This window comes from Nuphar pumila, chromosome 15 (genome assembly GCF_984573655.1).
Source record: "Nuphar pumila chromosome 15, dmNupPumi1.hap1.1, whole genome shotgun sequence".
Classification (NCBI taxonomy): domain Eukaryota; kingdom Viridiplantae; phylum Streptophyta; class Magnoliopsida; order Nymphaeales; family Nymphaeaceae; genus Nuphar; species Nuphar pumila.
In genome coordinates this window covers 89344510-89362567 of record NC_143263.1, presented here as the reverse complement: position 1 = coordinate 89362567, position 18058 = coordinate 89344510, and the positions used below count along the sequence as shown (strand labels likewise).

The 18058-nt window shown below is 36.3% G+C and overlaps 1 protein-coding gene across 1 annotated transcript in view; it reads right to left on the bottom strand.

Annotated features, from left to right (window-relative positions):
• The window catches only part of LOC149815948 (Acyl-CoA N-acyltransferases (NAT) superfamily protein), a 62099-nt gene that overhangs the window by 27600 nt on the left and 16441 nt on the right, over positions 1 to 18058 (bottom strand). The window contains exon 3 of the mRNA XM_089988966.1: positions 1587 to 1719. Coding sequence (XP_089845092.1) covers positions 1587 to 1719 — 133 coding nt within the window. The remainder of the gene's footprint in view (positions 1 to 1586; positions 1720 to 18058) is intronic.

The window sequence follows — 18058 nt, the reverse complement described above, 5'->3', positions numbered from 1 at the left end:
AATGAGACGTAACTTAAGTCCAAGTCAAGTAGTGTCCTCATGTTATAGAAGTATAGAACTTAGTTGTATCGTTATTGCAATAGGACCCTATTAGGGTTTTATATTTAATGATATGAAAGCACAGACATTTCCTCTCACCTGAGAAAGAATAATGGATCACACTCAGCCACTACCTTTTTTCAGCCGGCTATAACTGGTTCCTCATGGATTTACAATCTTAAGTTCCATTAATTCATGCATGCAATCTATACAATTATGCCAGCCCCACTGAAGCAATATGCTTGAAGAATCACTATCTTAATATTCAATGAAAATCTTGAACATGATTCCTTATTTGGATACCAAATGATTCAACAGGAATAAGAAGATAAAAGTTAGCTAGCCTTAACTAGACTTGAGAGAACAAAAGTGCCCAAACTATAAAAAATCAGAATCATGGGTGGTGACGTCATTACAAGCACAGAGCAAATAAAACGCAATCTCTTTAGAAGAGATCCTCCAAGAGAAAAAATATGCATCATAAGTAAAAATGAAAGCTTTTTTTACATCACCTCTTTCAGAGACTAGTCAAGGACAATGTGATCCACCTTATAAAAACTTAAATTTGTTTCCAGGCAACAGCCTCGCCTCTCCAAATCTAAGATGACTTAAAAGAGATTGATCACATCATATATATATATATATATATATATATATATATATATATATATATATATATAGTAATGATAGGGTGCTCCTAGAGAACCTACTCACACCTAATAGAAGCTTCAAATTTTCAAAATCTGAGTTTTTTTCATTGATCAGACCCTATAGATATGATCTACAATCATTATTTAGTGGAAAACAAGTTTTGGATCATGTGATTATGGCATACACGTAGATTTTTTAAGATCTTTAAAAATCAACTGCTCACAATGAACTAAAATTTCATGACTTAAAAAGACCTATTTTTATGTCCAAAAAATATGATCCAAAACATGATTCTTATCAAATAAGCTATGTTAAGTACATCTATAAGGTCTGATTGAGAAGATGCAACCGACAACTATGATTTCTAGTATGCGGGAGTAGGTGCTCCCAGAGCACCGGAGCAATATATATATATATATATATATATATATATATATATATATATATATATATATATATATATAGATATATATATAGATATAAGGATTTTAAATAAACTCATCCTCTTCCAAATTGTAGGAGACTTAAAAACATAGATCACATCGTTATACATTTAAGAAATTTAAATAAACACTAAGCAATACAAATGTAAAAGAGTATGGAACCAAATAATGATATCTCAAAAGCTTCACGATACCCAACATTCTGACATGCACATGACATCCATCAGCAAAACCTATCAGATGCATCTCCAGTCTTATATAATCATGTGACTTTCTGCCATTCCTATTCTTTGACAATACCATGTAATCAAACTCATAATAAAAAGAACCATGGAAGACAGAAAGGTCAAGCAATATACATGCATGTGTGTGACACATTAGCAACATATTTCTTTCTTACAGAATAAAAAAAAAGGAGCATGAAGAAACATATTAGAATTTGTTATAGCTTACATCTTGTCACTCATATCTTCCAGCATGTTCATTAGTTTCTTGGCCAATTTTTGCCTCCGAAACTCTGGGGCAACCGTTACAGCAGTAACATGACCATGCCATGATTCACCCTGCCCTTCCACCTTTCCCATAACTGCCAATAAATACAACAAAAAAGGTTAATTTGATTTCCAGAAATAGAAAGTAGGAACAATTACATAAACTTTCTTTAATGCAAACGAAATAAAGGAGCTACATGAGATACATTTGGAAAATGACATGACATCCTAACAATTAACATTTTGACCAGAAAACCTTATCAGCTAAAATCACCAGATTTAAGTCAGTAACACATCCTGACTGATCATAGATATTGGAAAATCGGACTAAAATATAGAAAAGCGATGTAAGTGAACTGTAATGACCAACTAATCATCACTAAAAATAGTGATTTTTTTTTTAAACAATTGCGGAAAGAAACCCAAGGATCCGGGGTTTCACAGATTTAATGTACCAAACCACAAATGAAACAATTAAGAATAATCAACTTTATTAATCAATGAATAATGTCAAATAACTGCAACAGTAAAATCGTCTATGACATAATGAGCCACTCTATCAGGGAACACAGAACGAGTCACAAGGCTCGCAGTCTCCGGCTAGCAAGTCAACCCATCACTAAGCACCCAGACCAGTAAAACAGTTTTTGAAAACAGGTAAGAACTAAAGTCCTCTATACGATTTTTTCTAAAAATTCAAACAATAAGAAAATAGCATAAACCGAATTCATGCATAATTTCAGAGGAATATCACAATAACAATTCACCATAATCAACTTACCATTCAAGCATTTAAACAAATATCATGCAATAACAATCATTATGCGAAACAGAATAAGCATGAATGCATCAACAATGCAGAACAGTAAAAATGCATGATTCAGTGCACATACATGAATAACTTATCAAGTTATTTATCAGAGTTGTTTTTGCATGCATGTCCCTATTAAATATACATAATTTTAGTTTTCACTTTTTCTTAAACCCGTGAATACTCAAAACGAACACAAATTCCAGAAGTACAAGTTAAGTTTTCAGTTGTAGTTTAATACACAATTTATATTTTATTACTGGGTTCCACAATCGTTCCTCGACCGATATCAAAAATCAAGACTATCCATCGAAACATTAGAAATCAACATCCAGTGACGCTACTTTCTTGGTATACCAATAACTACAACTGATTCAACACCAACACCCCTAGGCAAAGTGGTTGAATCTCCCTAAAACTGTGACCAGGAGGGTGAACCATCATATCTGATTCAGGAGTACAATCGCACACGGAGTTTTAGTATCCTCACGGGTTTCCCAAAACCGTCATCTAAGATTTCTACACTGTAGAAAAGACATCAAAGAAGAGATTAATTATACTGTTTGGTCTTTTTTATCTTTTTAAACAATTTCAGGTTCTTTATAAAAGAACTATTTTGCAAATCAACATGCAAAACCAATTTCAAGTAATTTAAGAAAACTAATAATTTTCATAAATAAATTTTGCAATGCATAAATAAAATCAATACAAGTAGAGCAACACATGCTCCAGACCTACACGACCCGTTGTGGTCAATTTCATGCATAAACACCCAAATATGCACATGATCATATCCTATGTCACAGGGATTCGGCCAGACAGGTGCCGCACCAGCGTCGACGCGACGCGTGTGTGGCACCCGGTGCGGTCAATGCACCCAGGGTCATTTTGGATTTTATTTTTTTTAAATTTACCCTATAAAATTATAATGAAATATGCGGAAAAGCAAAGAGTGCATTAAGCACTTACAACATCCACTAATGAACAAACAAAAGGGCAAACACCCAAACCCACAAGAGACAACACAACATAAAAATATAAATGTCTCTTATTAAAAAGAGAGAGAGCTCTCAAGAGTGAAGAATACAAGAGGGGTTCACCCCTATTTATACACAAAAGAAGGAGAGGAGGAGTGGCCTTATGGCCTTAAAAGAAGAGCCACCTAGGGGCTCCCATGGAGTCGTTGGGGGCCCCATCGACTCCATGGTGGGGCCCCTTTTAGGTGGGCAAAAATACAAAAAATAAAAAGAAAAAAGAAAAAAAAAAGAATTTACAAAAAATAAAGAAAAGAAAAACAAGTACCCCTATCGGGTACTTGTGAAATGACTAAAATACCCCTATCGGGTATTTTAGATAATACATATATATATATATATATATGTATATAAACATATACATATATATGAATTACATATATTTTAACACCCTCCCTCAAGCTTTACGGGGATATAATCGAAAGCTTGTTAAGGAGAAACAAAAAACGAGGAGCAGCAAGGGCCTTAGTGAAGAAGTCCGCCAACTGGTACTCAGATGTAACATAAGGTAGTGCTATGGTTCCTCTCAGGTATTCATCACGTACGTAATGGCAGTCCATCTCAATATGCTTAGTACGCTCAGGGAAGGTGTGATTGTTTGCAATATAAATTACACTTTTGTTGTCACAACACATCTTCGAAGGAGTAGAGATGACAATGCCCATATCACTGAGAAGACTTCTTAGCCATACAAGTTTCATGGTTGTGGTGGTCATAGCACGATATTCTGCTTCCGTTGAGGACAAGGATACTTTGTGATGCTTCTTGCATCTCCAAGAAATCATAGTCACCTAAGAAAACACAAAATCCCGTAGTTGAGACTCGGTCATTGGGATTTCCTCCCCAATCAGCAACAGTATAAGCAATTAAATGAAGTGATGAGGAGGAGGAAAGAAAAACTCCCTTAGTTATGGTGTTTTTGATATATCTGACGATCCTTAAGACTGCACTCATGTGCACGGTTGTAGGTGCATGTTGAAACTGACTGACAGAGTGGACAGCATGAGCTATGTCTGGCCGAGTAATGGATAAGTAGGTTAGAGACCCAACAAGTTGCCGGTAGGGAGTAGGATCGTCGAGAGGTGTTCCATCTTCCAACCTTAATTTTGCATTGATGACTTCAGGGGTTTCTGTCTTCTTATCATCGGAGATACCAGATTTGGAACAAATGTCAGCAGTCAGTTTCATCTGAGAGAGAATGTACCCTCGAGGAGAGTACGCCACTTCAATCCCTAAAAAGTATCTTAAGAAACCAAGATCAGACATGTCAAAATGTTCTTTTAAAACTTTCTTAATATCATAAATTCCTTGCTCATCACTTCCAGTGATGATCATATCATCAACATAAAGTAGTAAAATAACTACTGAAGACACTGCACTTTTCACAAACAAAGCAGTGTCAGTATAACATGAACGAAAATTCAAACTTGTCATTACATTACTAAATCTATCATGCCAAGCCTTTGGGGCTTGTTTTAAACCATATAATGCCTTTTTAAGTTTGATAATTTTATTTTTACCAATACATACTCCTGGTGGGGGATCCATGTAAACTTCTTCATTTAATTCGGCATTTAGAAATGCACTCTTAACATCTAGTTGATAGATAGGTCATTTTTTCATAGACGCAATGGCAATAAGAGTCCTAACACTAGTCATTCTAGCAACAGGTGCGAAAGTTTTTTCATAATCTATACCATATTCTTGAGCATATCCTTTAGCAACTAACCGGGCTTTATAACGTTCTTATGAACCATCACTCTTAGTTTTAATTTTGAAGACCCATCTACATCCAATTGATTTCTTTCCAGTGGGTAACGAAGTTATTTCTCAAGTTTTTGCCTTCTCAAGGGCACTAAGCTCTAAGTTCATGGCTTCAACCCATTGGGGAATGTTTTTGGCCTCATTATAGTGTGATGGTTCATGAAATGAGTGCAACGCAATTAGACACGCTCTATACCTTGGAGTTAGGGACTCATAGGAAACAAACCTATTAGGAGGATTGGAGATCCGACCGGATCTCCTTAAAGAGGTTTCTTCTATGTTGGATCCTTGAGAGTATTTTTCTAAGGCGCTCATTTGAGTTTGTTGACCACGCCTAACATAGGTTTGGATTGGTCTATCACTTTCATCTACAACATTGTCAAGAGGAATATCCTCTAGGTCATTCAACAAATCATTAGAGATTTCCTCTTCTTGAGAAGTCTCATCTTCTTGAGATAGAAGATCAAATAAAAAAGCATATTCACTTTCGTCAATATCTTTAGTTTTCACAAAACCATTTTTATTTTCCAAAAAGGTTACATCTTTGGATACATAGAGTTTGTTATTTTTCAAGTCAAAACATCTAAAACCCTTTTAATTTTCTCCATATCCCAAGAAAACACATTCAATAGCTTTAGAAGATAATTTGTGTCGTTTATGTGTAAGGACAAAACATTTACATCCAAAAATTCTTAATCTATTGAAATCGAGTGTTCTTTCAAATAGTTTTTCATATGGAGATGTATTTTGTAAGGATGAAGATATCATTCTATTTATTAAGTTGAGGTTAAGGCCGCTTCGGCCCAAAAACTCTTCGGAATTTCTTTGGAAATAAGAAGTGTCCTAGTGGTTTCCATGATGTGTCTATGCTTTCTTTCGGCTAAGCCGTTTTGTTGGAGAGTCCTACGACACGATCTTTGATGACAAATTTCATTTACTTCTAAATAATTTTGAAATTCATTTGATAAATATTCTCCACCCGAATCGGATCTAAGAGTAGAGATATTACTTGAAAATTGATTTTTAACTATCATATGAAATTTTTTGAAGTCAAAGACTTCGGATTTTAAATTGAGAAAGTAGATCCATACATACCTAGTGTAGTCATCAATGAAAGTAACGTAATAGGAGTAACCTCCTTTAGACATAACCGGGGAAGGACCCCAAATGTCCGAATGGACTAACTCAAAAGGTCTTTTGGACACAAAAGTTCGGTTTGGAAAAGGAATGGATTTCATTTTGCCAAAGATGCAATTATAGAAAACAAAATGTTTCTCATTACAAAATTTCTTTCCAAATGGAAAGGAGTACATTTTTGAGAAACTTGGATGTCCAAGTCTTTGATGCCAAATTTCAATATTTTTATCTTGGACATGGTTACAAAAAGACTTAGTGGGGAGTTTCAAGTTGCTCATGTAATAGAGATCTCCCCTCCTATGGCCTTGCCCAATCTGCTTCCCGGACCGGAGATCCTGTATAGAGCAATCCTTAGTTGAGAAGGAGATTTCACATCCATGATCACATATTTGAGCAACAGAGAGGAGGTTTAAATTAAGTTGAGGTACAACTCTCACGTTTGGCACAAAGAAATCTTTTGAAAAGTTTAAAGTTCCAAAACTTTTTACTTGTAAAGATGTACCATCGGCAGTTGAAACATAGGAGTTTTTATAATTATTACACAAATCGGAAAGCTCATTTTCAACTGGGGTCATATGAAAGGAAGCTTCAGAGTCAAGGATCCAAGAAGACATACCTGGAGGAGAGGAAGAAGCTATGGCGGCACCCGAGGTTGATGGTATCTTGAGTAGAGTTTGTAGTGCTTCCGATAGTTGAGCAAGAGAAAAAGATCCCTTCCCTTTGATGGTTTCCTCTTTCTTTTGAGTAGCTTCTTCAACGGAAGCAACCTTACTTTTAGGTGCTTCATTCAACTTAGGGCAATTAGGTCTTATATGACCCGACTCTTGACAATGATGGCAAATGGCTTTTCTATAGTTGCCATTATAGTTATTTTGCCTTCCAAAATGTGGAGGTTTGTAAGCTTTCATATGGTTGCCGGGTTTTGATACGGCCAAGACATCATCTCCTCCTTTAATCATGCCAAGACGAGTTTCTTCTTGGCATATTTCGGCTATGACATCTTCCAAGGGAAGAGGCTTAGATCTATGTAGGAGGGAAGATCTAACTTGTTCATATTCGGGCCTAAGCCCATGTAAAAATTGAAAAAAGTGTTCTTTTTCCATTTGTTCTCTCCTTAATTCCACATCCACACTAGAAACCCATTTTGGTTCTAGTAAAGATAGTTCATCCCATAGAGGACCAAGAGTGCTAAAGTAATCCCTTACACTCATTTCTCCTTGCTTGATAGTCCGAATTTTTTCTTGAAGAAAGAATTGACGAGCAAGGTCTTTTTGAGTAAACATGTCTTTCATAAAGAACCATGCTTCATTAGCCATCCGAAACTTAGCAATGTTGGCGCAAATCTTGAGCTCTACATTGTTCATAAACCAAGCAAGAATCTTGGCATGCTTACTTTCCCAATCTTCCACTTTAGATTGGTGATCTTCAATGGCCTTCATGCGGGCATTTCCTTCAAGAGCTTTTTCTTGATCACCATCCATCTTAGTTAGTTGGAGTTGTGGTTCCGGAATGGTGCCCATAACGTATCCCCAAAGTTTTTTACCTTTGAGGTTGTTCTCCATGGCGGTGGCCCACATCATGTAGTTGGAGCCATTGAGCTTGAAGGAGAGATCAATCTTTTGTTCTCCTTCCATTTTAATCACTCACAAGAGGATAAATGAAGAGAGCTACAACAAGAAAAAAATATAGCTACACAACTAGCTATATTAAGAAGAAGAGCATACACAAGGCTCTGATACCATGTAATGAAATATGCGAAAAAGCAAAAAGTGCATTAAGCACTTACAACATCCACTAATGAACAAACAAAAGGGCAAACACCCAAACCCACAAGAGACAACACAACATAAAAATATAAATGTCTCTTATTGAAAAGAGAGAGAGCTCTCAAGAGTGAAGAATACAAGAGGGGTTCACCCCTATTTATACACAAAAGAAGGAGAGGAGGAGTGGCCTTATGGCCTTAAAAGAAGAGCCACCTAGGGGCTACCATGGAGTCGTTGGGAGCCCCCAACGGTCACATATGTGACTGGTGGGGGCCCCATCGACTCCATGGTGGGGCCCCTTTTAGGTGGGCAAAAATACAAAAAATAAAAAGTAAAAAGAAAAAAAAGAAATTACAAAAAATAAAAAAAAGAAAAACAGTACCCTTATCGGGTACTTGTGAAATGACTAAAATACCCCCAACGGGTATTTTAGATAATACATATATATATGTATATAAACATATACATATATATGAATTACATATATTTTAACAAAAATGGGCTGCGGAATTTAAAAAAAAAATCTTGGGGGGGGGGGGGGGGGGGGGGGGGGGGGCGGGGGCACTGCCCCCTATAACCCCCCACCAGGGGCGGCCCCCCCTGACCCCCGCCCGCTGATCACGTAGCGGGACCCGCACCGAGGGGAACCCCCGAACCCCCTTCTATATATATATATATATATATATTTTTTTTTTTTTTTTGCCGCACCCCCGCACCCGCACCCATATGACATAGATCACATCTATGCAAACATCCAAATAAAATTCAGAATTCCATACCTATGATATGCACATTTGTAACATGGTATTCGAATGCATAAGCATGCACAATCAAATCACATCAGATATATCACCTTGTATTCAACATGAATGCGGGTATGAGCATAGCAAAACTGTTCAGATTCAACCTCCAACACACTGCCAATCTAATCAGATTGCAAGCATCCAACATAATCGGCAATCTGATCAGATAGAACATGCTCAGTCCATCGACAGTCTAATCAGATTGCACATGCTTAGTTCATCGACAATCTAATCAGATTGCTTATGCTCAAAAAGTGGCCAATCTGATCAGATTTCACATGTAAAAGTCATGACAAATCTAATCAGACTGCACATAAGCAAAACGTGGCAAATCTGATCCGGATTACACACACAAAGCACAGTGGCAGATCTGAAACCAATTCTCTAAAATAACATACAATCAGATCTGCTAATCAGCACCAAAACAACATCTTTGTCAAGTCTGGTAACAGTCATCAAGAATAACGTGTAACCAAGACTGATAATAGTCAACAAAATTGTAATGAAACATGCGGAAATAAAAACAATGTCATACAATGGACATCCACATATAAAAAGCAAAAGAACAAGTTCAAAAAATGACATACACAAAAGCCAGCAATGGCTTGCAAACATAAATTCTTATAAATGCAAGAAAGGGCTTGAAGAAGCCAATGCTTTACAAAGGGGGATACCCCACTTATTTATAGGCAAGAAGGAACGAGAGAGAGGGAGAAAAGTAAGAGAGAGAGACCACGTTGGGAGGCCCAACAAGGTGTCATTGGGCTCCCAACGGTCACAATTGTGACCGTTGGGGGCCCAACGACTCTTAGTTGGGACCCCCAATGTGAATGCATTAAATGCATTTTTAGGAAAAAGAAAACAGAAAAATAAAAGAAAGAAAAAGGAAAATAAGAAAAGAAAAACAAAAATGAAAAAAGACTATAATGTCCCTATTGGACAGAATTACAGGAATACCCTTATCGGGTATGATTGAATATATATATATATATATATATATATATATATATATATATATATATATATATATATTGATTACATGTATTTTAACACCCTCCCTCAAGCTTTACAGGGATATAACCGAAAGCTTGTTGAGAAGGAACATAAAACGAGGAGCAACAAGGGCTTTAGTGAAGAAGTCCGTCAACTGGTACTCGGATGTAACGTAAGGCAGTGCTATGGTTCCTCTTATGTATTCATCACAAACGTAATGGCAGTCCATCTCGATGTGTTTAGTATGCTTATGGAAGGTGTGATTGCTTGCGATATAGATTGCGCTTTTGTTGTCACAACACATCTTCGAAGGAGTAGAGATGATTATGCCCATATCACTGAGAAGACTTCTAAGCCACACAAGCTCCATAGTTGTAGTAGCCATTGCACGATACACCGCTTCTGTTGAGGACAATGATATTTTGTGTTGCTTCTTGCATCTCCAAGAAATCATAGTCAACTAAGAAAACACAAAAATCGGTAGTTGAGACTCTATCATTGGGATTTCCTCCCCAATCAGCATCAGTATAAGCAATTAAATCAAGTGATGACGAAGAGGAAATAAAAACTCTCTTAATTATGGTGTTTTTGATATATCTGACTATCCTTAAGACTGCACTCATGTGCACAGTTATAGGTACATGTTGAAACTGACAGATTGAGTGAACTGCATGAGCTATGTCTGGCCGAGTGATGGATAAGTAGGTCAGAGACCCAACAAGTTGGCGGTAGGGAGTAGGATCCTCGAGGAGTGTTCCATCTTCCAACCTTAACTTTGGATTGATAACTTCAGGGGTTTCTGTCTTCTTATCATCGGAGATGCCAGACTTGGAACAAATGTCAACAGCAAGTTTCATCTGAGAGAGAATGTACCCTCGGGGAGAGTACGCTACTTAAATTCCTAAAAAATATCTTAAGAAACCAAGGTCAGACATGTCAAAATTTTCTTTTAAAACTTTCTTAATATCATTGATTCATTGCTCATCACTTTCAGTGATGATCATATCATCAACATAAAGTAGTAGAATAACTACTGACTATGTCACATGGGTGCGGGTGCGGGTGCGGGGATTCGGCACTTCCAAAAAACCCGGGGGTGCGGCAGGGGCAAAAATGTAAAATATATATATATATATATAATCCACTACTCAATATGTTCAAATTCAATTAGAACTATAGTTTTCTATAAAAAAAATGTACATGAACAAACAACATATTTCACGATTTCTGGTGTGAATGTTACCATCACGGTATAATCATCTGGAAAAACCAATATCCAGTAAAGCATAGCACAGTACCATAGTGTATCTAAGAAAATAAGTTGTACAGGGATTAAATATACAACACCCATGGACCCACGTGTGCCAAAAATACCTACAAATTCCCTATGTTATAGAATATCCATAAACACGCATAGATTTCCCTTCTAATAATTAGGGGTGTCATCAGTTACAATCTATATTGCAAATCACAACATATGTTTTAATACTTAAAAAGATAACTCATCGACATTTCATGTTCATCACATTTTAGGTAGCATAAAATCTCATATTATCTCGACCAATATAACTCCTACTTGCATCCAAATGTACAACACCATTCATTACACAGTTATGATGGGATAAGAACTAAGCAAGTGAGAACAACTAATAAAACATATCCTTTGCTGTAATGCAGGTGTTGCAGACAGATTTTCGACCATGGATAAAAATGCAAACCCGCAGTCATACACAACTATACTTTGAGATACAAAAGAGAACACCGATTAGTTGAGGCAAATCACAAACATTTTTTCAATTTTAATTTAGGATAACTAAATTGCAGATTTCTATTCATGGATTTCATACAAGAAGAAAAAAAATGTTTTGTTGCCAGTACTTAGTCCGTGATTTCAATCTTCGAGTTTTTTTTTTTGGTCCATAGCAGCCGAAATCTCCAAATCTGCTGATTTGGGGTTTACGGCAGCCCTTAAAACTCCTCTTTTGATTTGGGATTCAAAGCAATCAAAACCCCTAAATCTGCCGATTTGAGGTTTTCAGCAGCCATTAAAACCCCTCTTTTTTTCTTTCAAAATCCATTATATTTGGGGTGTGTTACAACCCATTGCAAACTTGAAACAAAATACACCCACAACAATCGTAGTAAACCCTACTTGTGAATCGTAGAATCCCTCTTTCGGCTAGAATCCAAAGGAGTCCCCTCGCCATCGTGCTCGTGTGAGCCGTGTGCCTTTTCACCAAATGGTGCGAGAAAGAAAGGAAAACGAGAGGGAGAGAAGTAGGGGAAGGAAGATAACGAGTGAGAGAGACAGGTAACGAGTGAGAGAGGAAGAGGATGGGGGGTTTAGAAGAGTGCGTAAGAGAGGGGCGAAACAGAAGGGAGATGGGGGTCGTGGGGGATCGTGGGGAGTGGGGGTTGGTTACCCCAATACTCCAGCGGTTGGGCAACACCCCCTCCCTTTTCATAGGGCAAAAAATTATTTTAAAAAAATCCAAAAAAATGGACCGAAATGACCCTAGGTGCGGTCAACGCACCCAGGGTCGGGTTGACAGCACCCGCACCCGCATCGAGTTGCGTCGACGCGGGTACGGCACCCTGCTAGCCGAATCCCTGTGACATAGACTACTAAAGACACTGCACTTTTCACAAACAAGGCAGTGTCAGTATAGCATGAGTGAAAATTCAAACCTATCATTACATTGCTAAATCTATCATGCCAAGCCTTTGGAGCTTGCTTTAACCCATATGATGCCTTTTAAGTTTGAGAATTTTATTTTCACCAATACATACTCCTGGTGGAGGATCCATGTAAACCTCTTTATTTAATTCATCATTTAGGAATGCATTCTTAACATCTAATTGATAAATAGGTCATTTTTTAACTGACGCAACTGCAATAAGAGTCCTAACACTAGTCATCCTAGCTACGGGAGTGAAGGTTTCTTCATAGTCTATACCGTATTCTTGAGTGTATCCTTTTGCTACCAACCGGGCTTTATAACGTTCTAATGACCCATCACTTTTAGCTTTAATTTTGAAGACCCACCTACATCCAATAGATCTATTTCCAGTGAGTAAATAGGTTATTTTCTAAGTTTTTGCCTTTTCAAGGGCACTGAGTTCTAAGTTCATGGCTTCAACCCACTGGGGAATGTTTTTGGCTTCATTACAATGTGAAGGTTCATGGAAAGAGTGTAACGCAATTAGACACGCTCTATACTTTGGTGTTAGAGACTCATAGGAAACAAACCTATTAGGAGGATTGGAGATCCGACCGGATCTCCTTAAAGAGATTTCTTCTATGTTGGATCCTTGAGAGTATTTTTCTAAGGCGCTCATTTGAGTTTGTTGACCACGCCTAACATAGGTTTGGATTGGTCTATCACTTTCATCTATAACATTGTCAAGAGGAATATCCTCTAGATCATTCAACAAATCATTAGAGATTTCCTCTTCTTGAGTAGTCAAGAGAGAAGATCAAATAAGAAAGCATATTCGCTTTCGTCAATATCTTTAGTTTTCTCAAAACCATTTTCATTTTCTAAAAAGGTTACATCTTTAGACACATATAGTTTATTATTTTTAAGGTCGAAGCATCTAAAACCCTTTTGATTTTCTCCATATCCTAAGAAAACACATTCAATAGCTTTAGGAGATAATTTATCTCTTTTATGTGTAAGGACAAAATATTTACACCCAAAAATTCTTAATCTATTGAAATCGGGTGTTCTTTCAAATAATTTTTCATATAGAGATGTATTTTGTAAGGATGAAGATATCATTCTATTTATCAAGTAAGTTGAAGTTAAAGCGGCTTTGGCCCAAAAATTCTTTGAAATTTCTTTGGAAATAAGAAGTGTCCTAGTGGTTTCCAAAATGTGTCTGTTTTCTTTCGGCTAGACCATTTTGTTGGGGAGTCCTAGGACATGATCTTTGATGACAAACTTCATTTGTTTCCAAATAATTTTAAAATTCATTTGATAGATACTCTCCACCCGAATCGGATCTAAGAGTAGAGATATTACTTGAAAATTGATTTTTGACTATCATATGAAATTTCTTAAAGAAGTCAAAGACTTCGGATTTTAAATTGAAAAAATAGATCCACACATATCTAGTGTAGTCATCAATGAAAGTAACATAATAGGAGTATTCTCCTTTCGATATGACCGAAGAAGGGCCCCAAACATCCAAATGGACTAACTCAAAAGGTCTTTTGGACACAAAAGTTTTATTTGGAAAAGGAGTGGATTTCATTTTTTCAAAAATACAATTATTGCAAACAAAATGTTTCTCATTACAAAATTTCTTTCCAAAAGGAAAGGAGTACATTTTTGAGAAACTTGGATGTCCAAGTCTTTGATGCCAAATTTCAATATTTTTATCTTGGACATGGTTACAAAAAGACTTAGTGGGGAGTTTCAAGTTGCTCATGTAATAGAGATCTCCCCTCCTATGGCCTTGCCCAATCTGCTTCCCGGACCGGAGATCCTGTATAAAGCAATCCTTAGTTGAGAAGGAGATTTCACATCCATGATCACATATTTGAGAAACAGAAAGGAGATTTAAATTAAGTTGAGGTACCACTCTTACGTTTGGCACAAAGAAATCTTTGAAAAAATTTAAAGTTCCAAAACTTTTTACTTGTAAAGATGTACCATCGGCGGTTGAAACATAAGAGTTTTTAGAGTTATTACACAAATCGGAAAGCCCATTTTTAAGAGGGGTCATATGAAAGGAAGCTCCAGAATCAAGAATCCAAGAAGACATACCTGGAAGAGAAGAAGAAGCTATGGCGGCACCCGAAGTTGATGGCGATTTGAGTAGAATTTGAAGTGCTTCAGATAGTTGAGCAAGAGAGAAAAACTCCTTCCCTTTGATAGTCTCCTCCTTCTTTTGAGTAATTTCTTCAACGAAGGCAACCTTACTTTTTAGTGCTTCATTTAGCTTAGGACAATTAGGTCTTATATGACCCGGTTCTTGGCAATAATGGCAAATGACTTTTCTATAGTTGTCATTATAGTTATTTTGCCTCTCAAAGTGTGGAGGCTTATAGGCTTTCACATGATTGTCGGGTTTAGACACGGCCAAAACTTCATCTCCTTCCTTAATCATGCCAATACGAGTTTCTTCTTGGCATATTTCGGATATGGCATCTTCAAAAGGAAGAGGCTTAGATCTATGAAGTAGGTAAGATCTAACTTGTTCATATTCGGGCCTAAACCCATGTAGAAATTGGAAAAAGTGTTCTTTTTTCATTTGTTCTCTTCTTAGTTCCATATTTTCACTAGAAACCCACTTTAGTTCTAGTAGAGATAGCATCCCATAAGGGTTCAAGGGTGCTAAAGCAATCTCTTACACCCATTTCCCCTTGCTTAATAGTCCAGATTTTTTCTTGGAGAAAGAATTGACGAGCAAGATATTTTTGAGTATACATACCTTTCATAAAGAACCATGCTTCATTTGTCATCCAAAATTTAGCAATGTTGGCACAAATTTTAAGCTCCACGTTGTTCATGAACCAAGCAAGAATTTTTGCAAGCTTGCTTTCCCAATCTTCCACTTTAGATTGGTGATCTTTAATGGCCTTCATGCGGGCATTTCCTTCAAGAGCTTTTTCTTTATTACCATCCATCTTGGTGAGTTGGAGTTGCGGTTCCGGAATAATGCCCATGACGTATCCCCAAAGCTTTTTACCCTTGAGGTTGTTTTCCATGGCGGCGGCCCACATCATCTAGTTAGAACCATTAAGTTTGAAAGAGAAATCAATATTTTGTTCTCCTTCCATTTTTAAACTCAAGAAGACAAACCAAGAAAGAGAAATACAAAATGAAAAATATAACTAGTCAACTAGCTATATCAAGAATCAAGAGCATAAACCTGGTTCTGATACCAATGTAATGAAATATGCAAAAATAAAAACAATGCCCTACAATGGACATTCACATATAAAAAGCAAAAGAACAAGTCCAAAAAAGGACATACACAAAAGCCAACAATGGCTTGCAAACATAAATTCTTATAAATGAAAGAAAGGGCTTGAAGAAGCCAATGCTTTACAAAGAGGGATACCCCACTTATTTATAAGCAAGAAGGAATGAGAGAGAGGGAGAAAAGTAAGAGAGAGAGACTACATTGGGAGGCCCAACAAGGTGTTGTTCGGCTCCCAACGGTCACAATTGTGACCGTTGGGGGGCCAACGACTCTTAGTTGGGACCCCCAATGTGAATAACATTAAATGCATTTTTTGGAAAAAGAAAACAGAAAAAGGAAAGAAATAAAAAGGAAAATAAGAAAAGAAAAACAAAAATGAAAAAAGACTACAATGTCCCTATTGGACAGAATTAAAAGAATACCCTTATCGGTATGATTGAATATATATATATATATATATATATATATATATATATATATATATATATATATATATTGATTACATGTATTTTAACAAAAATAACATACGATCAGATTCGATAACAGTCAACAAATTAACATGAAATCATATCAGATACCAGCCAACAAGATAACATGTAATCCGATCTGATAAAAGGCAATTAAATCACGTGTCATCAGGTCTGATAACAGTTAATAAAACCACGTGTCATCAGATTTGATAACAGCTAACAAACTAGCATAAAAATCAGATCTGATAACAACCTGCAACTATAGCATATTGTTAAATCCAATGACAGTCCTCAAATTACAACATAACCAGATTGGATAAGTGTCATCAAAACAACACACACACACACACACACACACACATATATATATATATATATATATATATATCGGTCACATCTAACAAAACAGCATACAATAAGATTTTATCACGACCAACATAGTTACATATATTTAAATCTAATAACAGTCATCAAGTAATAGGAAATCAGATTTGATAACAGTCCACAAAATAACATGTATTCAAATCTGATAAGAGTGAACAATATAGCATAAAATCAGATTCGATAACAGTCATCAAAAAAATACATAATCAAATCTGATGACAGACATCGATATAACACATAATCAGATTTGATATCACTCATTAAAATGACACATATTCAAATATCATAATAGTCATAAAGATAACATATATGGGCAAGTCTTAATAGGCATAACAAAATCACTTGTGGCAGGTCTGATCAGACTACACACACAGCAAGTCTGATCAGACTACACCCCACATATGGTGCCGATCTGATCAGATTGCGCTTGCTCAAACACATCGGCAATCTTATCAGATTGCACAACCTGTGCACGACAGCAGTCTGATCAGATTGCTCATGCAACACATCGGCAATTTGATAAGATGCTCTCAACATCAAAAACATATCAACAAGACTGATCCAATCAATGCATATCTATTCTTTTTTTCAAAACATGAACAAGATTCATCAAATATCAAGGTTGATACATATACATGTATATATTCAACATGCTTGGCTAAAAACAAAAATCGATAGCTTAAACATAGGTTAACACATGCTTAAACAAGGAAAAATCGATAGCATGCTCACATCAAATCAAAAATATATGAAATCGTGACTTAATACATATTCTTATACATATTTTTAAATCAGATTTTTCTTTCCCATCTAAACTCATACATGAACCAGATTTAAAACTATTTCTTCCCGTAAGAACCTAGAGAGAAACTTGTGCCTTAATTGAATGTACAAAAAGATCGGAAAAAACGAGGGAAGTATAGTGAGAAAGTTGGATTTCTTCCTCGCTTTTCTATTCTTCTCATTTTCTTCCTTTCTTTCTTTTCCTTTTTTCCTTCTCTCTCTCTCCCCAACAAATTTGGGGTTCCTTCCACTCTCTCTCTCTAACTCTCTCCCTCTCTCTAGAAACAAGAGTTTCTAGAGGGAAAAACTGCCCCTTTTATGCTATGTTATCCTCTATTTTTTTTGTTTTTAACTAACTTCATATCTAGAAAGTCTATCTAGAGGTGACGTCCCCTCTTGAGCCCTCTAGATAATCCCTCTTTTAATTAATTTTTTCTATAGTAGAGTCCTACTCCAGGTAGAACTCTACCAACTCAAATTAAACTTTAAATTGATTTTAAAGTTTTAAATTGGCCATATATGGATTTCGGATCCAGATTCAAGATCAAAATCCAT